General features: G+C 43.5%; 1 protein-coding gene across 1 annotated transcript in view; it reads left to right on the top strand.

The window, feature by feature from the left end:
* The window catches only part of PKD1L3 (polycystin 1 like 3, transient receptor potential channel interacting), a gene marked incomplete at its 5' end in the record, with an annotated part of 68,172 nt that overhangs the window by 40,249 nt on the left and 2,489 nt on the right, over positions 1-25,434 (top strand). The window contains 9 exons of the mRNA XM_080645283.1: positions 37-136; positions 8,830-8,970; positions 9,671-9,856; positions 15,748-16,015; positions 16,900-17,033; positions 20,292-20,416; positions 20,992-21,152; positions 22,648-22,858; positions 23,303-23,404. Of these exons, the coding sequence (XP_080501409.1) occupies positions 37-136; positions 8,830-8,970; positions 9,671-9,856; positions 15,748-16,015; positions 16,900-17,033; positions 20,292-20,416; positions 20,992-21,152; positions 22,648-22,858; positions 23,303-23,404 (1,428 nt within the window). The remainder of the gene's footprint in view (positions 1-36; positions 137-8,829; positions 8,971-9,670; positions 9,857-15,747; positions 16,016-16,899; positions 17,034-20,291; positions 20,417-20,991; positions 21,153-22,647; positions 22,859-23,302; positions 23,405-25,434) is intronic.

The following is a 25,434-nucleotide window of genomic DNA, read 5'->3' as shown; positions in this document are numbered from 1 at the left end:
CTGCTCATTGGTTTCTCCCGTGACTGGCCTGTCTAGGTGGTCTTCCTCTCGCTCTTCTTGTCGCTGGTCCTGAACAGGATGCCCTGCCTTAGCAAAGAGAAGGATCAGCAGACGAAGAGGATCCTGGCACTCTCAGGTAACTCAAGCAGTTCTAACTACTAATCTAATTTGGCGAAGAGCAGATTGTATCGGAACAGTGGAGTCCTCACCGCCTCACTGACTCAGACACATGCCCCTTGGAGGGTCTTGTCTAACAATACACATCGTGAGTCCCTCCCTCGATTGTCACCCTCTCCTCAGAGCTTCCCTCTCACCGAATCCTAGGCCGCCTCCTCAATCTCTCCTCGCTCCCAGCCCCACAGACTTTTCCAGCTGCTCCCCACTGCTTCTGAATGCCGGCACGTGTTTCAAATTAACATCCCCAAACAGAAGTATTTGCCTGCCCCACAAATCCGCTTCTTTGCTATATTGTCTCATCACAGTTAAGAGCATCACCATTCTCTAAAAATGTCAGCGTAATCCTGAATTCCCCTCTCATTCCTCAATTCAGCCACCACGCCTAAGGGTGTCTGCCCTGAAACTGACCAGAGCCTCCTACCATGTGGATGAAACTCACAAACACAATGTTGGCAGGAAAGCAACCTGCAGGAAAATTAACACGGGGTTCTAATCATGCAGAACAAGGCATGTCATGTCTAGAGGACTGTCTGTAATGAAGAAATGCATGGCAGTGATAAAGTCCAAAATTCAGGAGAGGGTTTACCATCTGCAGGAAGGAAGTGATGCATCCGCAGAGATGCTGGTAGTCACTGACCTGGGGTGAGCAATGGACACGCTGCTAAAGAGCAGCACCCCATTCCTTATGAAATCAAGGAAATTAATAAGCTAACTACATACTGCCTTTATAGTCCTATTTCATTTATTCATGCTCCTGAATTGCTGTTCCTCTGCTCTGCCTAAAATGACTTGTTTTTGTCTTGTCCTCGGCCTTGTCCATCGGAAGAGTTCTAGCTAATACTTCAAAACAAATATCAAGTGTCACCTCCTCTGACTCCCACAGGGATATCTAATTTCTCACTCTTCAGTGATTTCCCCCAGCACTGGGCGCATACATGCTGCCAAGTTTTATGTCATATTCTAATTCATTCACCCTCCCCCACTCATCTTTCTCTTCCATCCTCCCTCCCCCAACCCTCCCCCTCCCTTTCCTCCCTCACCCTTCTCCATTGCTTCTACCCTCATCCTTCGCCTCCTTCGCCTCCTTCACCTCCTTCACCTCCTTCACCTCCTTCACCTCCCCACTTCCTCTCTTCCCCCCACCTCCCTGGATCCTAAAATACCCCAAATTTAAAAAACACCGAAGGCATGACACCACAGTTATGTGGGCTTATTGGTCACTAACCCATTGATTGAGATGTCTTATTTAAGGGGAAAGAGTGCGTGATTTGAGGAGAGATGGTCCTGAAGTAAGAACCAGATGCTGCTGGCAGCTCGTATATAGAAACCCCATAATCGAGGGCCTGGCCAGGAGGAGGGGTCAGTTTGTGGAAGGGCTGCTGGTTCCTCGGGGCTTTGTAGTTAAGAACTGGTGCATGTTGACTGGAAATGATTTGACAATGTGGTATGTATGACCAATAATAATATGTACTGTGTAACACCAAGCATTTTATTGTGATATGGATATTCATGTGATAAAGTTAAGTGTAAATCCAAGAACCAGTTATGTCTTATGCAACATATATATTAATGTACATGCTTATATGTGTAGGGTAAATAATGTACAATTATGTATATGATATACTATGTATCACTCATCTACACTAATAAAAGAGATGCAAATTGACCGTACATTCACGACAGCCACCAGCCAATCAGGAGTGAGTATGCAAATTAACCCAACAAAGATGGCAGGTTGATTTGCATATGCAGGCACTGGGAGGCCGGGGGTGGGGTGGGACGCTTACATGGTTGCCATGGCAACAACGCAGGCATTCTGCACCACCCCAGCAGCTCTGGGCCTCTGGGCAGTGTGGGAAGGCAGAAAGGCGGTTCTGGCCCGGATCGAAGGTGGTGCCGGCAGCCAGGGGAAGGAAGGCCCATTCTTGCACGAATCTTCGTGCATCGGGCTTCTAGTATATTATATATGTGGCATATAGTTTAATGGGTGAATTTGTAAAATATTTCAATATTGGCATAATACATAAAATTAATTTCACTTCTCTCCTATAGGGAGTAGTTTCAGGCAGTAGTTTCAGTAGAATTTCAGCTTTGGGCACTAATAAGGAGCTTGAGCTTCTTCCTCGAGTTACTCACCTTCTCTGGTCTAAAAGACCAGGGTGGTAAGTATACTACAAAGACTTCATTTTAAGAGTTGTTCCCTATAATATTTGTGAGGGGCATTAGTACAAGAATAAGGAAAAGCATAGAACAGGTGCTGGTTGGTCAGTGATGAAAGTGGGCGTTCAGCTGGTTGTCCCGATTCATGTCAGTGTTAATAGGTCTGCCGCTGGTATCCAGGTAGGCGTTGGCTGAGGGCTAGGAGTGCTGTGCTTAGTTGTTTTGATGTGTGGGGTATTGAGATGGTAGTAGCATTAAACCGAGAGGACTGGGGCTGGACTGTGTCCTAGTTTGTTGGAATGGATTGTAGGATCGCATAGGCAAGTAGGAAATACCACACTGGCTTGCTGTGTGCAGGGGTGTTTAGAGGGTTGGCTGGGGTGTAGTTATCTGGGTGTCCTGGGAGGTCAGGTGAAAAGAGACCTAATGTTAATATTAAAATTAGGAGCAACAGGCTTAGGATCTTTGATTGTGTAGTATGGGATTCCTGTTGGGTTATTGGATCCTGTTTCGTGAAGGAATAGATGTTCAATTACTAAAGCTGAGATGAGAGTAAATGGAAGGATGAAGTGGAAGGCAAAGAATCGGGTGAGGGTGGCTTTATCAGCTGAGAATCCTCCTCAGATTCTCTCAACCAGGCTGGTTTGAATGTAAGGCTTTGCTGAGATTGTAATGATGGTTGCCCCTCAGAAAGATACTTGATCTCATGGCAGTACATAACCTATAACTGTTGCTGCTGTTAAAATAAATAGTAAAAGGATTCTGATATTCCAGGTCCCTGTGAGTATGTAAGATTTGTAATATAGACCTCATCCCACGTGTAGAAATAGGCAGTAAAAATATGAATGAGCCCTGGCCAGTGTGGCTCAGTTGGTTGAGCATCGTCCCATGCACCACAAGGGTCATGAGTTCGATTCCCCATCAGGGCCCATACCCAGGTTGCAGGTTTGATCCCCAGTCAGAGTAGGAAGCAACCGATCGATGTTTCTCTCCCTTCCTCTCTAAAATCAAATTTTTTAAAATGAATGCTCCATTGCCATGTAGATATTGGGTAATTCAGCCATAGTTTACATCCTGGCGATGCTGTTATGAAAGAGAAAGCAGGGACTGTCTGATGTATAGAGCCAGAAGTCCTGTGAGGGTTCGCAGGAAGGGATGTGGAGTTTCATCAATGAATAAGTTATTGATAATTTTAATTAGTGGGTGGGATTTTTGGATATTGGTCATTACTGTTTTTATAGTTGAAATACAGTGATTTTTCATGTCATTGGCCCTGGATAGATTCCATGTAAGAATAATGATTGACATAATGTATTTTAAGTAGTCTTTGTGATTAGTTTTGTGGGATTTTCTTCAAAACACTCACCAGTTGATGGAGGACTTGAGTTGATTGGGAATGGAGGGGGTGGTTGTGGGACTGTGATGAATTTTGATGGATCTTCTTTAGGCTTGGTAGTATTTTTAATTGATTTGTGGGAAATGTTGGGAGTCTTTGGTTATACAACAGCTGTGGCTACTTACTGAACAATATCCCGAAGTGTGAGTTTCTAATAAAACTGTCCCGGGAGCATTTGCCTCTGGTTTAATTAGAGAAGTTATATTAATTTTATGTGTACTAAACAATGAGGAGGTGGAGGTTGTGTTTAAGTTTAATGGGCCAGGGGGCTGGGCTGTTTGTGACACTGGGGATGCTGGATTTTTCCGGGAAGCTGCGGGTACTACGGCTTTCTATAGTTATATACTTGACTTGTAGTCAAAGTAAAGGTTCCTGGTCAATCCTTGCTTACTGGAGTCCTTATTATAGAAATTACTTGTGGAAACTAAGTATAATGTGGCTTAGTGTCAAAGTAATCAGAAAAGAGAAATACAATTTGACTAGGCCTTTTTGATTGGATGGTAGTAGAGAAGCTTTTATTTGGAACTGGGAGATTAATTTTGGTAAAACATTTTCTAGTCAGATTAGCAATAGTGGTGCTGACTCTTGGTTCATTTTGCTGATACGTTCATTAATGGTGAGAGGTGGTAGCTGATAGTTGGAAACTATCCAAGAAGGCTAGAGAATTTGAATAGGTTTGAAGGATAATTAAATTTTAGATGCTGTGTCATAAGGTTGAGTTCAAGTGCAAGAACAAAACCTAGGGCTGTCAGTTTCAAATGATAAGATGTAGTCATCTGTGGAATAGTTGTTGGGGGGAAACTTGGAAATAAAGAAAGCAGCAAAGATGCTTCTCAGGAAGACACATTTAATAGAATTTGTTGGGGAGGCTTATTTTTAAGGTTGGAGGAGGAGAGTGTGGTTGTGCTAGGAGGACAGAGATGGCTGAGGACTGCAGAGGCTGCTAGGGAAGCGCACGAGGGGAGTTAGCAGGGCTCAGGCGCAGCCTCCTGCCCACCTGGGTTGTGAGGTGCAGGATGACTCTTCAGCGCGCCCACCTGACAGCTGCACTCGCTGCCTCCCTGCGGCAGGCCTTAGCGCTTTGGATGACTAGGTCTTTGGAGAAGAAGCCTGTGAGGAAAGGCCTTCCCATAAGCTGGAGGCTTCCAGTAATGAGTGCAGTCCTGGGGAAGGGGGATGTGATAAATAGGCTGCCAGTTGTTTGTCTTTCTGGTTATGATGAATAATGCTCCCAGAACGTAAGAATGCGTGTGTGCAGATGTGGTTAACGCCGGTGGTCACTATTCTTAGGCCGAATTGGCTTGAGGTAGAAAAGGTGTCAATGATTTTAATTCCGTTGTAAGCGCAGCTTGCTGTGATCATGTGGTCATGGCTCCTAGGCATGGTCTTGTTCAGATGAGCTCCTTTTTCTGTTAGTGGTAAGCCAGGTTAGTAGGAAGATGCCTGCTGTGACTGCTGTACTGGGTGGATGGAGCAGGGCTGATGGTGTGGGACCTTCCACAGTGGAAGGCAGTCGTAGGTGACGTCCGAATTGAGTGGATTTTCCTGTTGCACCCAGGAGGAGCCCAGCCAGTGGGAAAGTAGTATTGCTAAGGTGGAGTAAAAAGATATGTTGAAGATCTTTAGGAGTCAAAATTAAACAAGAATCACGCCATTGACACAATAAATCCGATGTCTCCGGTGCAGTTACATACGAATGCAGTGTTTGCGTCTGTTCGACCACCATCCGATTGGTTAGTAGGAATGATGTAATTCTCCTTCTCATCTGATGACTAGTTGAAAAAGATTGTTAGTGGGGCATAAGATTAATAGTGTGGGACGTATAAGAAGGTATTTAAGAAATCGGTTAATGATAGGATCTGAGAGTGTATATCATGCTGAGAATTCTGTGATTGATCTCAGGAGTAGTGGCTACTGGTGTAAATACAGTGTCCAAAGAAATGTATATGCACTTTGAGTGATTATAAAGTCAGTGTTTATGCCAGGCCGGCGTGGCTCAGTGGTTGAACATCAACCTATGAACCAGGAGGTCATGGTTCAGTTACCAGTCAGGGCACATGCAAAGGTTGCGGGCTGGATTCCTGGTGTGGGGGGCATGTGGGAGGCGGCCGATCAATGATTCTCTCCCATCATTGATGTTTCTGTCTCTCTCCCTCTTCCTTCCTCTCTGAAATCAATATAAATATTAAAAATAAAGTCAGTGTTTAACATACATTTTCAGAATCTAAAGAAATCTCCAGAAATGAATAATTTTTGTCAATGACTGTTTTTATTTATTTTTATTGATTTCAGAGAGGAATGGAGAGAGAGGGAGGGGGGCATCAATGATGGGAGAGAATCATTGATCGACAACTTCTAGAATGCACCCCACTGGGGATCCAGTCCCATAACCTGGGCATGTGCCCCAACCAGTAATCAAACCGTGACCTCCCAGTTCATAGGCGACACTCACCCACTGCGCCATGTTGGTCGAGTGCTCAATGCCTGTTTTTAAACTAATGACTGTTCTGGTCTAGGCATTGCTGATAATGTGAAGCAAAAGTCACAGACGTCAAGAATCATTTCATTCAGTATTTGTGTGCCCTCAATTCATAGACTGTTGCGGGTTTTATACCATAAACTTTATCATTTATGTATTCCCATAAAAAAAAGTCTAGTGGCACTTCAGGATAAATTTTCTTTGTTCAAAGCTTAGTCTGGGTTCACCCATTATTTCAAATCAGTTACCCCTGAAAAGGAGTGAGTTATCAGCTGTTAAGTGTGTATACAATTTTCTGGGACACCCTATGTTATTGGGAAGTAGTCTAGCTTAAAGTTAAGTGTTATTTTTAGAGTTTGAATAGTTATTCAGAGTCAATTTGAGATGGTTCTTTCTTGGCCCAATTGGGTAAATTTTGTTGGATTAGACTAGTGATAAGTGTATGAAATTGTAGTTTTTACATAGTGAGGACACATCTTGCTTTCATAGATATTAGAGGTGGTTGCTGTGATTGGTAGGATTAGTACAAGTAGAGGAATTAGTATTGAGGAAGCAAATAGAAATTACTACTTCATTTGGAGTTGCACTGATTTTTTAGTTTCCAAGACCAATGGATAACTCCTATACTTTAAAAGTTAAAGGCCATGCTGATATATGTGGAGCATGAATTAGCAGTTCTTGCATATTCTTTCAGTAAATAAGAATTTTTAGATTCTATTATTAAATTTTAAATCTAATGTCCTCATGAAGCCATATTAATAGTACAAAGTTCCCCAAATGATTTCAGGGTCAGCGGGTAGGAGGACGGGCAGCAAGGGTACTGTTAGGGTGTTTTCTCATGTGAGGGTGGTTTAATGTTGTTTCTGTGATGCGTTTTCCTCGTTTTAATTAGTATGTAGAGGGAACAGAGGGCGGGAATAACGATGTCAGCTCCCGTAAGGGTGATAGATATATTAGACCATGAGACTGTTGATTGTAACTACAAGGAATTCTCCAATTAAAATAATTGTTGGGGTAAAGCTGGATTAGTAAGACTTGCTAGTAGTCATCGTGCTACTATTGGTGGAAGAATTGTTTGTAGGCCATGAGCTGAAGTTATAGTTTGGCTGTGAGTTCGTTCATAATTTGAGTTTGCCGGAGGTGTATACTGAGGGTGTAAGGCTGTGTGCGATTAGCAGGGCAGGGCTCCTACTATATGGCTTCGCGGGGTTTGAATAAGGATGGCTACAGTTACTAGTGATGTGTGGTTGATAGAGGATGTGATTTTAAGTCTGGTGTAGAGAGAACTGGTTATGATTATGTCCCATAAGGATTGGGAAGGAGTGTGCTGTAACTTCGTTAGGAGTGGTAGCATTACTGGGACTCGGAGCATTATAGCACCCTAGTGTAGGTAATACAATTGCAAGAACTACAGAGCCAGCAATGGGACTTCTCCATGTGCTTTTGGTCAAAAATGCCTCATAGAGAGGCATTTTTACTGTAAATGCTATGACTGTGCATGCTAGTCATAGAAAAATATTAGATCACGAAGTAGGCAGAGACTGAATTCAGTATTAATCTAGTAGGAATGTAAGGAGCCCAGCCGGTGTTGCTCAGTGGTTGAGCGTCAACCTATGAACCAGGAGGTCACGGTTTGATTCCTGGTCAGGGCATATGTGCAGGGTTGCAGGCTCGATCCCCAGTAGGGGGCGTGCAGGAGGCAGTTGATCAATGATCTCTCTCATCATTGATGTTTCTATCTCTCTCCCTCTCTGAAATCAATAAAAATATATAAAAAATAAAGAGCCTATAGGTTTCGCATATGGATTAGTGCAGGAGTGGAAGTGCCCCACAGTGTGTGAAACGGAAGTAAAGCCGTGCCTTCAGTCGTCTGTGAGACTCCCTCAGCCGGTGAGGAAGCACTAGCGCTGCTTCAAAGAGACTGTCGAACAGGATTAGCTCTGCGGTGGTGAACATCATCATTAGTTAACGTCGGCCTCGTGTCCTGGAGTTGCTGGCGATGCAGAATCTTGGGCTTCACCCCAGAACCCGCACTTAACAAAACTGTGAATGTTAAAGTTTGAGAAGCACCCCTGGGGCGTGCTCCCAACATATGCTCCACCGGCTAGAACTGCTGGTTTCTAGGCCAACATACGCACAGAAATGGAGAGTAAGCAAGTTAGGAACTTCTATAGCAATTGAGCTGACTTCACTTCAGGCGGGAAACTAATTTTTTTTAAAAATATATTTTATTGATATTTTACAGAGAGGAAGGGAGAGGGATAGAGAGCTAGAAACATCGATGATGAGAGAGAAACATCGATCAGCTGCCTCCTGCACACCTCCCACTGGGGATGTGCCCGCAACCAAGGTACATGCCCTTGACCGGAATCGAACCCGGGACCCTTCAGTCCGCAGGCCGATGCTCTATCCACTGAGCCAAACGGGTTTCAGCAGGGGGGAAACTACTCTTATAGGCTAAGAAGTCCTTCATGATAGCAGGAGAATCTCCTTCGGGGTTTTCTTTGTTTCTTCAACATTTAACAGGAGGTACGCGTAATAGATGCTCAACAAACACCGATGAATAATTGCTTAACAAAACATAACATTTCTTGGCCTATATTTGAATTTCTGACAGCAAAATGTCCTCCATCATCGCCTGGTTCAAGAGATCAGAGGAACCCCGTCTATGTAGCGCCAGCTATCAACAATCCAGTTACCCGCCCAGAAAGAACCTTGAAAGAGAGGCAGCTCTTCAAGCTGACGGGGGAGATTCTGGGTATGGAGATGGGGGCCTGTCGATGCTGCAGCACAGTGGCCAGCGAGGATGGGGGCTGAATAAAATGGGAACTACGGGAGGGTAAGGGCATGTTAAGGCTTTCATTTCTGGGCTCCGGTAAACAAGGTGCTGTGGTGGATGGGGCTCCTGAAGTCGAGATCTCACTGTGTGCTTGCGTAAGCCACTTCCCCACCTACGGAGTGTAAGAACAAAACTTGACCCACCTCCTTCACAGGGTGGAGGGAAATGGATGTGCTCTGAAAACTGAGTCTCCTGTCCTGTCCCTGCCCGGGCTCTTACACAGCTGGTGTTGGGAGTACTGGTTCCCTGACCCCAAGGAGAGAAATTGTTTTCCCTGTGCCTCCCATTCTTGTGAACGCAGGGAGAGAGGGGGAAAGGTGAGGGGAGGCATTTAGTTTTAAGAACTAAAATACAAAAATTGTGGGATTTTACGTATCTTAAGTAAAATTTCTAATTAGTGGCAGAATGATTCTTGGAAGGGATATATAGATATATATTATCACTAACAGACAAATGTGTTTGCCTATGTTTACAATTGTTAGGTTAAATCAGGTGAAATTGTCCATTTTCTTGCTGTTTTTGGCCTGTGGAAGTGTATGGTAGACTAGAAAACATGAAGGGAAAGTTGTAGAGACTGTCCAAGCGAAAGGCTCGGTGATGACTTTGTTCTCTGCAATAGTGCAAGTCCTCTTCCTTGTCCTGGTGATGACCGCGGTCCACTCCGCACAGAACCCCAGCCGATTCCACCTCCATCAGGCTCTCAGGACGAGCTTTGCTCACCGCTTCTCAGAGATCAGACTTCTGCAGCATTTCTACGCCTGGGCCAGGCACACCCTCCTTCCTCACCTGTATGGGGCTCACAGAGGTAAGAGCACAGTCCTGAGCCCAGCCACGCAACTGTGGGGTTCAGTTCCTTTCCCAGACACCCCACCATGACGTGCTGGAACACTGGAGAAAGGTCAGCTGGCTTTTCCACATGGCTGCATCCATGAGGGGGGAAGGCGCGGCACCCCAAGGATTCCACTCTTCGGACCTCATCTAAGCAGGTTCGGGTTTATGTCTCTCCAGTCAAGGGTGATCAGGCCCAAGGGGTGGATCCCCACTGGTGAATCTCACAAGAGGCTGATAAGAGTGAGAATGTATTCACTTATAGCAGGGGTGGGGAACCTTCTTTCTGCCCAGGGCTATTGGGATATTTATAATATTCACAGGCCATAAAAAATTATCAACTTAAAAATTGGCCTGCTATGTTTCGTTAAATATTTAATTAACTCACCCCTAATGCCTTGGCAGCGCCAGACCAAATGATTTCGAGGGCCTGATGTGGCCTGCTGGCTGGACGTTCCCCACCCCTGTCTTATAGCATAAAAAGTAACGGGAGAGCCCTAGCTGGTTTGGCTCAGTGGATGAAGTGTCGGCCCACGGACTGAAGGGTCCAGGTTCGATTCCGGTCAAGGGCACATGCCCGGGTTGCGGGCTGGATCCCCAGTAGGGAGCGTGCAGGAGGCAGCCAATCAGTGATTCTTTCTCATCACTGATGTTTCTATCGCTCTCTCCCTCTCCCTTCCTCTCTGAAATCAATAAAAATATTTTTAAAAAGTAACGGGAGTGGTCCCTGGGACTGGTTGCCTCCGTGTGGAGAGAACCACATGTGGCTGAGGAGGTTGTTCAGTAAGCACAGAACAGGAAAATGGTAACCAGAAAGATCTGTTGGATACATTGCCTTGTGCGCAATCTTTCCAAGCTTGTGACGTGTTTGTAACTTTTCTCGTTTAGTTATCCAGTTCAGTTGCACAAATATATATTGAGCATCTGGTAATGCTGGGAACTTCCTAGGAGCTAATGATAAAAAGATGGCTATAATATGGTCTGTATCTTTAAAGAAACTCACCATCAAGAGCAGTTGGTAGGCTTTGCCCTGGACAGTGTTGCAGAAATGCTAAACAGTCTTCCCTAAGAATGCTTCTTGTTCAGTATTTTTCATCAGTGGATAGAGCACCGGCCTGCAGACCAAAGGGTCCCGGGTTCGATTCTGGTCAAGGGCACCTTGGTTGCAGACTCCTCCCCAGCCCGGGCCCTGGTTGGGGCTCGTGCAGGAGGCAACCCATCAATGAGTTTATCTCTGTCTTTCTCTCTTCCACTCTCCCTAAAAATCAATGGAAATCCTTGGGTGAGGATTAACAACAACAAAAAAGCTCAGTATATCTAAGTGTTGTATCAGCACATGGTATTCACTGAATAAGTGCTTGCTATTGTTAACTAGTGAAATAGAAGCTCTGGCTAATCTAGAACCAAAGTGGACATGAGTTACCTGGACATACCTGGACATGAGTTACCTGGAATCACCAGATTGCAGCAGCAATCTGTAGATGCTGATAAAGAAACAGAACTAAGTAGACATGGGTGAAGCACAGTAAAAATTGGCCCTAACATGGGTTATCTCTTCAATTGTAAAAATCTTTACTTTCAGAATTGACGTAACCCACTCCTCTTAGTACAGGTGTCTTCAGGAACATTGAAGCCCAAGCCATTCATAGCAGATAATCTGTATCCTGTAAACACTCACCCTTCCTGAATAGCATGTCCCAGTGTTCAGTCACATACAGGGAAGGGTCTTTTCCTTTGCAGGATTTAATTCACATTTCTCTTGCTGTAATTTAAGCTTGCTTTTTCTCTTTTGACTTTCTTCTGATGGAAAACTGATCAAAATTTTATCATAATTGTATATATTTTTCATTTAGGAAATACAAAGTGAGACCATATGTGAAGGTTGTCACCACCTCCCTTTATCTTCAGCAGAACTCCCAGTCCTTTAACTTTCCCTTGTTCCCGGCAAACCCATTCCTGCCAAATTCTCTAACGTGATTTTTTTCTGTCACGTTAATATATTTGTTAAGGCCAGCCAGTGTGGTTCAGTAGTTGAGCATTGAACTATGAACCAGGAGGTCATGATTCAGTTCCTGTTGTGGGCTCGATCCCTGGTGGGGGGCGTGCAGGCGGTAGCTGATTGATGTTTCGATCTCTCTATCCCTCTTCCTATACTTAAAAAAATACTTAAAACATGAACATGGAGAAAATTCAGTGTGTAACAGTGTATATTGTACAACTCTCCTTTGTTCCATAATCCCCCTTTTCTCTTTCCAAGAGGCAACTACATTCCCAATTTATTATTTATTCTTTCAGAGGTAATCTATGCATTTTCAAATACATCTGATCATAAAGGGTAACTACTAGAAACATTGTCACGCACTTTGCTTTTTTCCCTTAACGATTTACCTGGAAATTGTTCCATCAGTATATATAAAGCCGACCCTGTTACGTTTTATTCATTTTCTATATAGTATGCCACTGCATGGATGTACCCTGATTGATATAACAGATCCCTATTGATAGACATTTAAATTGTTTCCAATCTTTTAACATTACCATTACTCTCATTTTACATATGTAATTTACACATGTACAAATATATCTGTAAGCTAAATACCTTGAAAAGATTGCTAAAAGTGTATATACATTTTTAACTTAGAAAGATATTGCCAAGTTGTTCTCCTTAGTTACTGTAACAGTTACCACTTCCCTGAGCACTGTGTGAGAGACGAGTGGGCCCATCTCCTACAGCCCAGTGGAAGGGGTGTTTCCGCACAGGCAGCTCTGAGACACACGAAAGACTTTGCAACTGCACTCATGAGAAAATAGAAGTTGAAACTAAGAAACCATTTTTCACTTCCAAGGGGCAAAACTTGCCTCTGCCCTTGCCCTTCTTCATTCCATCTTCCCCATGTTATTTCTTTAAAACATAAATCTGCAGGATGGAGGCGATGCTGGTACTTCACATCATTTCAGGTGTGGCCTGGTTGATGGCTGGCCCATCGGGTGATTCCAAGTATAAATTTAAAAAAACCAGGCATCTGTGTTACTCCCTTGTTTTAAGCCTCCCCATGGAGTCCCATTACATCGAAAATCCCAAACCCTTTCCAAAGCTTACAAGGGCCTGCCCAGTCTGACCCCTAAAATACATGTTATTTCATCTCCTTCCCTAACCCTCACTCACTCTACTTGAGCCACCAAAATGGCTTTCTCTAATCACCCTTCCCAAATGAATAGTACTGCTCCCTCCCCACAAAACACTCTGTACTTCATCCTACTTAATTTTTCTTCATAGCAGCCATTACCTGAATATTGTCTGGTTATTGCCTCTCTCCCTCCTCAAATGTGAGCTCTCTGTGGACAGGGACTCTCTTTTACCCACCACTGTGTTCCTGGCACCTAGAACAGGACCTGGTATATGTGAGCATTTAATACATATTGAGGGAAAGAATGAATGAATGAATGAATGAATGAATGCATGAATGCCATTCCAAAATCTTGCCCATCTTTCATTGGGCTGCTTGATTTTGTTTGCCTGTTTTGATAAATGGGAACCTTTTATATACTAAGAGCTTGTTTAGTTGTAGATACAGATTTTAGTTGTAGGTAGATTTATATATTTATATGGATACAAACTAAGAACTTAAATTAGGGAATTATTATCTTTATAATGTTCTCTTCCTATCTGGGAATATAATATGCTTTTCTATTCTCATCTCATCCTTAATAACATTCAGAATTGCTCTTCATAAAATTTTTGCACATCTCTTGTTAGGCTTATCTTTTGTGTTACTATTGTAAATAAGATATTTTATTTCTCTATAACATCTAAGTAAATATTATTTGGATGTATGAAGGATATTTAGTACCCAGCCACCTTGCTGAATTACCTTTCTGTAATAGTTTTTAGATTCTTTCCACTGCCCCAGCTTTATTGAGGTATAACTGACAAAAACTGCATGTATTTAAGGTGTAACATATTTTGATATACAACCACATTGTGAAATGATTACCATAATCAAGCTAATTAACATAGCCATCCCTCAAAATTATGTTTTGTTTGTTTTTGGTGTGGTAAGTTATAGGGTGGTTTCAAGATCCTTCGTCAGACTGTTTGGAAAGCTTGCCTCCGGGGGCCTCTGGACCACGGCTGAGAGTGGCTGGAGCTGGGTCTCGGCCACGTTATGGTCCACACTCGGGACTGACTTCTGCAGGCCTATTATCTGAAGCACAGACAGGAATGACCCCTCCTGAGTCCCTTGGCATATGGTGCTGGTGGCAGGACCAAGGTCAAATGGCACTGTAGCAACAACGTCCACAGGAGGACAGAGCTGTTTCTAGATCTGTAGGCAGGCCCACAATTGGTGAGTCAGCCACGTGGGGGACCTGCCTTCTCAAAACAGAACTTGTTGGTCTTGGGCTTCTTTGGAGTTTCACAATCACCCATTAAATCTCAAAACTCCCACAAAGGCACTTTTGTCTGCAGGTACCTGCCAGATTATTATTGAAAGATACAAGTAAGGGACCTCTTATTCCACTGTCTTCCTCAGTTGATTGTCATGATCTAGACCAGTGGTTGGCAAACTGCGGCTCGTGAGCCGTGGTTTGCCGCCCTGTTGACTAATGAGTTTGCCGACCACTGACCTAGACTCTCAATTCCAATAATTACAGGCTGTTGTTATTCCTTGTGATTAAGCCCCTATCCCAGTGGTCGGCAAACTCATTAGTCAACAGAACGGCAAACCGCAGCTCGCGAGCCGCATGTGGCTTGTGAGCCGCAGTTTGCCAACCACTGATCTAGACCATTAACTACACATTATCTAGATCATTATCTACAAACTAGTGGCCCAGTGCACGAAATTCGTGCACATTAAAAGGGGATTAATTAGAGGAAATAATTTAATATTGCTATTTGCCCTTTCTCTATAATAGAAGTGTCAGAGATAAAAGAAAATTAGTAAAATGTATATGAAAACCTTCCTCCTGTCAGAGTCTGGGGCACACCACGGGACCCAGTCAAGAACCCACCCACCCACATGCGCCTCAAAATCGTGTGAGACCCAGACCTGGCCGCCCCACCCCCCCTCATTGGGATAGATCTAGACCTGGCTAGTCTCACCCTTGTCAAGCCCCGCCCAGCAGGGAACGTAGCCTCAGGTCCCCTGACCCGGCGCCAGGATGGGGGGTGTGGCCCGGGGTCGGGGGGGCATGCTTTGAGGTCCCCCATCAAGCCCCGCCAGGTGTGGGACACGACCTGAGATCCCCTGTCAAGCCCCACTGGGTGGGGGGCATGGCCTTAGGTCCCCCGTCAAGCCCTGCCAGGCAGAGGGGGGGGGGGGGCGCGCAGCCTCAGGTCCCCCGGCCCAGCACGGGGAGGGGGGAACAGAACAGCCTCAGGTCCCCTGTCAAGCCCCATTGGCAGGGGTTGCAGCCTAAGGTCCCCCCTGGGCGGGGGGCACGGCCTGATTCCCCCGACCCAGCACTGGGGTTGCACCTTGAGGTCCCCTGTCAAGCCCCGCCAGACAGAGGGGCGCAGCCTCAGGTCCCCTGTCAAGTCCTGCCGGGTGGGTGATGCTGCCTGAGGTCCCCTGTCAAACCCCACGGGGTCTGGGGAGGGCGTAGCCTCAGGTCCCTGCTGATTGCTCCTTAAGGCTCCTTATGGGAACTTGGCCTCAGCTATGGGTGTAGCCATCTTTGTGATGGAGTGATGGTTAATTAGCATATTCTCTCTTTATTAGATAGGATAATAATGCCACTTTTTTTTTTTTCAATCTGGTTGCATTAAGTGGAAACTCCAAAAATGTTTTTAAAAATAGTGGTGAAACTGCAGTTTTTGTTAACATAACGAGTCAATTTTTACAATGGCTTCCTGTACTCTCTCACTAGGATTTATTACTGATGGGAACTCCTTTCTTTTGGGCAATGTTCTGCTTCATCAGATTCGCATTCTGAAGCCATCTCATCAAGATCTGGAGGATACAGAGAACTATGGGGTTAACTGGAGCCCCCCCGAAACAAACAACACAGAATCGGACAGCATTTGGCATTATCAGAATCAGGAGGCACTGGGTGGCTACCCCGTCCAAGGGGAGCTTGCCACTTACTCGGGAGGATACGTTGCTAGACTTGGAAGGAACTCTAGTTCTGCAACCAGGTGAGCGAGCCTGAGCCCTAACCAAGAGGACCAAGATGTTTGCTTCGGTCAGTTCTTAGAACAAGTAGGAACTGGGACCCATTTGAGTAGTTTGACAGCAACCATAATGACACTTGTAGACACTTTTATTTTAGGCTTTTAAGGAAATGTTATCTTTTAGTTTGAAAATTCCTTGTTCAATCTCAAACTACAGGTTATGTTTTAGCATGCCAGTTTGCCAAATCTCATTCTTTTTCTCATCTGGAGAAACATATCAGTTTCAATCCTAGCTGCAGCTGAACTCGGTAAGTCTAGCTTGGACAAACTATACTCTTCAAACGCAAGAGAAAACACTACCCTTCATAAGAACCACAAATAATCCAAAATTCAAATGCCCAAAATCAACTGCCAGAGAGATATAGATTAGTGTTTATATGAATCCTGAGAGTCTTTGTCATTACGTATGAAAATGTCTAAGTTAAATTATTCTCTTCATTTAAATTTAAAGCAAGACATTAAAAACAATGCCAATCAAATGACATTTCGACCCCTTACACCTCTCAAAACTGAATATATATTAGTCAAGAGTAGCATTTAACACTTCAAGTAGAAGTAGTTGACAGAGCATATAAAATTCTCACACTTCAAATGCCAAATATATTCTTTTGAATGTTTAACCTTGGTGTGACTACTATTGTGAAAACTTGATCATTACTGTAGTCTTATATTCACGTTATCACTAGTGACAGTTTGGGCATTGGTAATTGTAAAATACTGCACAGGTAATCTAGAGCGGGACACGTAGCGTCTCATCCGGTCTGAGTAATACTGGAAATGCCAGGGCATTTAGCTCCTTTGCAGGGTTGAGAGGAGCAAGCAGCAGCCCTGTCCTCCTGTCTTCCCAGAGTTCTGCAGCATCTTGAACAGAGCCGCTGGCTAGACCGTCGCACCAAAAGCCTCTTTGTGGAATTTGTGGTCTTCAATGCTAACGTGAACCTGTTCTGTGTAGTGACCCTGATTCTGGAATCCAACAATGTGGGTACGAAGGCCTCTTCCTCTCCTCCCTCTGACCTAGGTATCTCAGAAGTCCCTATTTCTTATATCATTAAAAGACACTTTCCGAAACCGGTTTGGCTCAGTGGATAGAGCGTTGGCCTGTGGACTGAAAGGTCCCAGGTTCGAATCCGGTCAAGGGCATGTACCTTGGTTGCGGGCACATTCCCAGTGGGAGGTGTGCAGGAGGCAGCTGATCGATGTTTCTAACTCTCTATCCCTCTCCCTTTCTCTCTGTGAAAAATCAATAAAATATATATTTTTAAAAAAGACACTATTTTAATTAAAGTTATTACACATAATGTAATTTTAAAAGTCAAATAGTTAAGGCAAAAACTAGCAGTCCTCATTCCCCACCTCATTCCTATATCCTCGAGAAACTACTTTCAGCTTTTTTAACTGGTTCTTTTGGAATTTAAAAATTAACATGATTATTAGCTATTTCATGAGTCTTCCAGTTTTAGATAGTATTTTTTATGACATGAGGATTTAACTTTCTTATACCCACAAATATCCCTAACATACACACACATATACATACCTTATTTTTTCTCATTTTCCCAATACAACTTATGGTTAATATTATTTCCATTATTGTGATAATGTATTTTTCAAAGATGAGCCATGTATTACAATTTAGTTTTTCTTTCACAACTGTTCGTTTTCCCTAATTTATAGTTCTTTTGTTTTGTTTTGTTTTGCATGCATTCTATTAATTGGAGATGAACCAAACTCCTCCTAGAAGTAAATCTCATTCTGTTCAAAAGTATCACATAGCTATCATTTTGTGATCCTTTTCCTAGTTCCCTCGGTCCTTTCGGTACAGTGGGATTGGTTATTCTCTAGGCCTGCTCGAGCTCTTATCCTGACTCTCCCTTCCCTGCCACCCCAGGGATTATCTTCACTTCTCTTCTCTGTTGGACCTCCTTTCTCCCAGAGCCCATGTCTTCCTCTCTTGGTTTACTTTATTTTGCTGGAGCACATCCTACAGTAACTTCCTGGAAGGATATAAGGGAAGTACATTTTTTGAAGCCTTACATGTCCAAAAGAAGTTTTTGTCATCACATTTGCTTGCTTATTTGACTGGATACAATTGTTTTTTTGGAAAGTACAGTCCATTGCCTTCTAACTTCTCATACTGTTGCTAGTATGATGGTCCCACTCCCAAGTTTTTAGAATTCTCTTTGTCACCACGGTTATGAAAGGATCTGACTGACCTCATGGTAAGTCCTTTATCTGAAAAATGTGTCCCTAAGCTCTGATAAATTTTATTTGCATTTCTTTGTAAATTTCCCCTCTATTTTCTCTTCCTCACATTCCTATAATTTTGAGGTAGGAACTCCTGGACTGATACTCTGATTTTCTTAGGTTTTCTCTATTTTCCATCTTATTTCCGAAAGATTACCTCAATTTCTAAACCATTTGAAATTTTCATCTTTATATTTTAATTTCTAAGAATTGTGTTCTCATTTCTTTTGCATAGTCTCCTGTTGTTTATGGAATCAATATCCTCTCAACTCTCTGAGGATACTGTAGGTTCATTTTGTTTTTATCAGCTTCTTCATGTTCTCTAATTTCTCTGAGCTTTTTATTTTTATTCGCTTTAATTTCTGGTTTTTAATGTTAGTTTTAAGTATCTGACTGTTCTTTCATATTTGAAACAGTAAAAAAATATATATATCAAAATTCTGATTAATGCTAATTAGGAGCTCTGTATGCATGGATAGAGCTTGTCAACTGGCACCTGTCTTTTCTCTTAGGCAGTCAGTTTTCAGGAGGGACCCTTCCAATGCCTGTCTTGAGGATAAGCCTGTTAAAGAAGTGGAGGGAAGGGGAGTAAGGATCTCACCATGCAGTATGTAAACTTTCTCTCAAGTCCCTTTTCCAGTAGACTTGCAGATGCACCTGCTGTCTGAGTTCAGATTTCTCTCTAGTTCAGCGTCACTAGGAAATAAACCTTCAGTCTTGGGGTAGTGGAAGGCAGGATGGGTGGGTATCTGGTTGTGAGAGGGAAGAAATCTGGGATCTAACTGCTTAAGTTCATTTTTGCAATCAATTCCACTTTCAGTTCCAATTAACCCTCTGCCTTCAGAGGTACCTGCTGCCTCTCATTCCCCAGCCTTTCTAGGGTTTGTGGTAAGAATGGGCTGGCTTCTGGGTTTCCTGCACTGCTTAGGTTTCAGCTTTCTTGAATCTGCTGTGTCAGTGTCCTTTGTCCATTTTCCAGCCTCCAGTTTGTTCCTCTCATTTGCCCCCTTTTTTATCTTTGTCATTTTTCATCCCTTCACTGTCATTGTAGAGGCATTTTGTTAAGGGACTAGAGGGAAACTGGTACATTGAATTCTCCTGCCTTAAACAGGTGGTCTGTCCTAATCCTACTTTTTTTCTCTTCTTTCTTCTCTCCCCCAGAATTTGCCCACAAGTGTCCTTCTATTTACCACCAGGGTTTACTTCTAATCAGGAATTTCTTCTTCCCAGACCCACACAGAGTACACCACTTCCCCATACTTACTACCTGAGGGAAAGTTCCAGTCTTGAGAGCTAACTATGTGAAGTAGGAATTTGTTCTTAAAATGGCACTTTCTACTAGGGGCATATCTTAGATCTAATATTTTGGGGCTTTGTGAAAAGTTATATTCACAAGATCTTTCATACTTTTATAAAACTGCAACAAAATCACTGTCTTTCTAGGTGGAGTCTGATTTTAAGTCTATCCTCATACAAACATCTGAGTATTAATTCATGGGATAATATTAATGCTTTAAACATAGAAAATAAATTTGAAATGGTTCAAAGCATTTTAATCATACTACTTTCTGAAAACACATTTTAAATAGCTTTAAACAAAAGCACCACACTGACATTTGACTCTTGTCCCCATTTTACATTGCAGTGATCAGTTCTCTGCAAAACACCATGTTGCAACATTACGTCTGTACATCCTGCAGCTACTCTTAACTCGTAAGGGTAACACCTGTAACAGCTGTTCAATCACTGACACTGCCCTCTAGGTGGGATCAACAGTATAATCCTCTCCCCTCTACTAACTTTTAATGCAATAAGCACATTTTTCCAATAGCTTTGCACATGACTTCATTTAATATTCATGACACCTCTAGAGGAAATACTGAGCTTAGAAACTCAAGAACATTTGAAACTAATAATAGAGGGACAGTTGGGGTTATTTCAAAGACAGAGTTTGAAGGGAAAGTTCTAAAGGCTCTTGACTCGATGTTATTCTCAGGTGCTTTCTTCACCTCTGTAAGACTGGACACTTTAACTTCCCTTCAGACATCAAAGGACTTTGCCTGGTCTACTGCCTCACAAGTCATCTATTTCCTACTAGTCTGTTACTACGGCTTCATACAGGTGAGTTGAAATGTTTGATCTAAGATTCTCAAGCTTACCAGGTATTATTTGGGGAGCTCCACAATGAGCTATTATTGGTCTTTTCCAGAAACTTGATTTCAGTTAAAGACTGACTAGTTTTCCACAAAGTAGCTCTTTCAGATTTCAAGAGTTAAAGAATTAGGTCTATAGAAAGATTTTGTGTGCAGTTATTAACCCTATAAAGCAACAGCAAGACTGAAAGCATGATGAACAGAGCAAGTACTCAAAATACAGATGCTGTACACAAAAGATAACATATTTTAAGCCTAACACAGTGTTTTATTTTCAGGCTTGATAACTTAGAAACTTTCTTTATTAAGTTTAAGCAATGAGAAAAATGACTGTACCCAGTGAAAGCTGTATTAGAGAAGGCCAACTTTTTGTAAGCAGCAGCTCTGAGTGACTACAGAGCAGAACTGAGACTATAACCCAGTGTGCCCAGGTCAGATCGAAGCCCCCAGCTGAGCGCGCTTTGCCCGTGTTCATGCCATTTCATTAGGGAGAGACGCAGCTAGCCGTTCAGGAAAGCAGCAGTGACTGTGCCGTCTCTTTAGGGTCGCCGGCTGAAACAGCAGAGATGGAGGTTCTTAACAAGGAAAAAAAACATTCTGGACATGAGCATAATCCTTACCAGCTTTGCCATCTTGATGCTTGACATCAAGCTTATTTCTCTACATAAGAAGAACATGGCACAATACCACTATGACCGTGACAGGTAAGAGGGGACCTGAGAAGCAACAGACATTCCTCCTCGATGTCCAAAGGGTCCTGAATCACACAGGATTCTTTCAAACTCCCTCGCCTCCTCCACTGCTTTGGTATTTTTGCATAATACCGAAGTTAAACACAAATCTCAGACTAATGTCCCCAGCAGAGGAAACAATGAACTAGAAGCTTATATTGCTAATCAAGTCTTCTGCCTTTCACAGCACAGGGGCCTTGATGTGTCCTTCTATTTCCCACCTGGGTCATTATTTTGCACCCTGGCCAAGGAATAAAACCTCAGACAAGACAAATGGCCATCTTTTAAGTAAAACCACAATAGGGAGAACATACTTTAAATCCAAAGCAGCTGCTTCTGGGTAGGGATGTTCATCCATTCTGGTGCCCCGTTAGGCTCCTCTGGCCTTTCTCATGGGGAAGAGCATCTGTGTCCCTGACCAACCTTTTCTAACCTTTCATGGTCAACAGCCTGGGCTACTGATCTGTGTAAGACGGAGGCACTGTCCCAGGAAGGCCTTACAGAGGGCTGTTATGCAGGGACAGCGGTCTGTAGTTTGAATGATGCTGGCAGCTAAAGTCTAGCCTGTTGTGTGGCATTGCCTAGTTTTTAAACAATAAAAGAATTGTGATTGAATGCCAAGCTGCTCATATCTATGGGGGTCTAGATGCTGCAACAAAATTATGAATGCGTCTCTCAAATAACATAACTTTAAAAAAAAACAACAACTCCTAATTGGTTACTAACACCCCTCACCTCTAGTTTAATCATCTTTCTACTCTCAGCACTGGTAAACCTATTAGAGGATCCATTGTCTACTGGCAGAGGACAGTATAGGATTACAGCATGACAGAAAACAGACCAGCCTAATGGCACACGTCATTATGTTAACTCATCTCCTTTTTTTTTTTTTAGGTGTGTGCTAAGAGTCTTCAGTGCACTTTTTAAAAAATATTTTATTCATTTTCCACTGAGAGGAAGGGAGAGGGAGAGAGAGCAAGAAACATCAATGAGAGAGAAACATCGATCAGCTGCCTCCTGCACATCCCCCTGGGTATGTGCTCACAATCAAGGTACATGCCCTTGACCGGAATCGAACCTGGGACCCTTGAGTCTGTAGGCCGACGCTCTATCCACTGAGCCAAACCGGTCAGGGCAACTCATCTCCTTTTGACAGGAGATTTAACTCAAGGCAGAGCAATAGAAGCGGCTGGCCTTGATTTCCAGGATGAACCTGGAGTAAAGAATCAGCTACAGGTCAAAATTGCAAATTTTCTTCACAACTCCCAACCAAACACGTTTCTTCTGCTCTCATATGCGCAAATATAGGAGCCGACACTAGAAGGCAGCACTCGGACATCAAGCATTTCACCTAACAGGACTCACAACTGCTGCACTTCGGCAGTGGGAACACTGGAGACACTGGCAGCACAGGAATTGGTGATGGCATGCAGTTCATGCTGAGTAACTGTCCGCCTTCCTGCTACAGGTTCATCAACTTCTACGAGGCAGTAAACGTGAACTCGGCTGTCATTCACCTCATGGGCTTCTTGGTTCTGCTGGCAACTGTTCAGCTATGGACGCTGCTGCATCATAACCCCCGGCTGCAGGTCATCGGAAGAACACTCACCAAAGCCTGGGATGAGGTGGTGGGCTTCCTGCTGGTCATTGTGATCCTGCTGACCGGCTATGCCATGGCTGTGAGCCCCATTCAGTGTCTGTCTTTCCTGGGTGCTATGGTCTTGGTGTCACTTTGCTTCCCTTAGAAAAGGTCACTATATGGAAAACCATCAGTTAAGTTGGCACTGAGTTTTGGAGAAAAGGATTGGAGTAAGAAAGCTGGTTCTGGTTGTAGTTCCATACTTAACAGTAGTAGGACTTAAATTCACACATTTGTCTCATCTCTAAAATGGGGATAAAATTGAGCTCACAGGAATGAAGGTCAAATTTATATGAAAATACTATGTAATTAGAAAGGAATTTTATGTATTTTTTAGGCACAGTAATTGAAATGGCCACTAAAGCATTTCCTTATTCCATTCATTCTATGTTGACCTCCTCGTTATCAAGCACCCCGAGACAGAAATAACTGCAGTGGCCTCCACTGCTCTCCACACCCGACCCGTCTTTCTTCCTCTTTTCAGTTTAACCTGCTGTTTGGATGGAGCATGTCCGACTACCGAACTTTTTTCAGCTCAGCAGTGACTTTTGTTGGTCTCCTGATTGGAATCTCTCATTATAAGGAGGTAAAAAAATAATAATAATAAAAAATCCTGTTTTCCCTCCAGACCTCTATTTGGTTTAATATGCAGGGTTGGGCAAAAGTAGGTTTACAGTTGTGAGTACAGGAAACAATTATTATTTCCCAAACAAACAACTATAAACCTACTTTTGCCTCATCCTGTATCTAACAAAGGAATACTGTCTATAAATGCAGCCCCTGCTATACCAATGCACATTGGGAAAGGGAGAGAGATAGATCCTTTGCCATTCTGGTTTATGGTACCACCGATGTATACAAGCTTTTGGGTGACTATTGTTTTCAGAAATCTGCCCTTTCCTAACCACATAGTCCCACCTCTCTCACTACTTGTACCCTTAATCTTACTGCCAAGGACACTGGGAGTGAGCTTGTGCTCTAGTACCTGGCCAGATTAACATGGGGTTGCTGCTGCCTTTTCAGAGGCCCTTTGAAGTATACAATGGAAATGACTTAAAAAAATTAGGGCAGTACAATTCCAGAAGAGCTGTGACATATCTGTTTATAATTAACAAATACTCATTTCAGAGAGCCTATTATTCCTCTCCAGGAAATACCAATAGAACCCCTTTCTATTCAACATAAAAAAATTAAGTAGGAAATCCAGGTAAGAATTTGGGTCCAAAGCACAAGCATATATTAGATTTGATTAGGGAAGGGAAAAACTGCAATTTGAAACTGACAAGATTTTCATCAAGCCTTATCATTCTGATAATCTAGATTTCAAAGGTTACTAACATGGACAACTTAACATAGTTTCTAATGTGGAAAGTTGCCATCTCCCTAAGATAACTGTTTTTGGGAGGACTATTTTATTGTGGTCCCAGCCCCAATCACTAGGGGATGAAGTCCTCAGCTCTGGAACACTTTCTATACTAAAGGTCTTAAAGAAGTAACAATCAGAATAATAAAACTTTTGCTAATACTTTTTGACATTTTTCTGCTCTAATCATATAATGTGAAGGGCAAATGAAGTTATACTTATTGGGAAAAATCTTATATCAAAAACTCAGCCCAAACTTGATATAATTACCCAATTAAGTGGATGACAGGCTGGTACTAGGAAATGTTTTGACATATAGATTTCCATCCTATCTAATAAAATAATAATATGCAAATTAACCATCACTCTGCTACACCCACAAGCCACGCCCACCAGCCAATGGGGAGCGAATATGCCAATAAACCCAACCAAGATGGCTACAGTCACAGAGAGCAGGAGGGAGGCTTGGGTTTCCCTGGCAATGGAGGAAGCCAAGCTTTCCACCTGCCCTTGTCGGCCTAGGCCTCCACTCAAGGCTACAAAGTTTCAATGATAGAAGTTACATAAACCCAAACAGAAATGGCGGCAGCCACAGAGCTGGAAAGAGCAGGAGGCTAGGGTTGCCCCTGGTGATGGAGGAAGCCAAGCTTTCCACACACCCTGGCTGGCCCAGGCCTCCCTTAAGGCTACAAAGTTTCAATTATAGAAGATACATAAATCCCAATAGAAATGGCTGCTGCCACCGAGCAAGCAGAAGGCTTGGCTCCACTCCAGGCTACAAAGTTTCAATTGTAGAAGATAAATAAACCCCAGATACCAGGGCCTCCACTTGGGTCGCCAGGGGCCGTGGCTGGCCTGCAAACCACCACAGGCCCCTCGCCAGGCCGCCCCACACCCCAAGGGAACCCCCACCTTGATCCGAGACACCCTTCAGGGCAAACCAGCTGGCCCCACCCATGCACCAGGCCTCTATCCTATCTAATAAAAGAGTAATATGCAGATTGACCATCACTCCAACACACAAGATGGCTGCCCCATGTGGTCAAAGATCCTGCCCCCATGTGGACACAAGATGGCTGCCACAAGATGGCCAGCAGGGGAGGGCAGTTGGGAGGGACCAGGCCTGCAAGGGAGGGCAGTTGTGAGCAACCAGGGCTGCAGGGAAAGGCAGTTGGGAGGGACCCAGGCCTGCAGGAGAGGGCAGTTAGGGATGACCAGGCCTGCAAGGGAGGGCAGTTGTGGGCAACCAGGGC

The sequence above is a fragment of the Plecotus auritus genome (assembly GCF_963455305.1).
Source record: "Plecotus auritus genome assembly, chromosome: 10".
NCBI lineage: Eukaryota > Metazoa > Chordata > Mammalia > Chiroptera > Vespertilionidae > Plecotus > Plecotus auritus.
The sequence above is the reverse complement of the archived record's forward strand: the minus strand, read 5'-3'. Positions and strand labels throughout refer to the sequence as shown.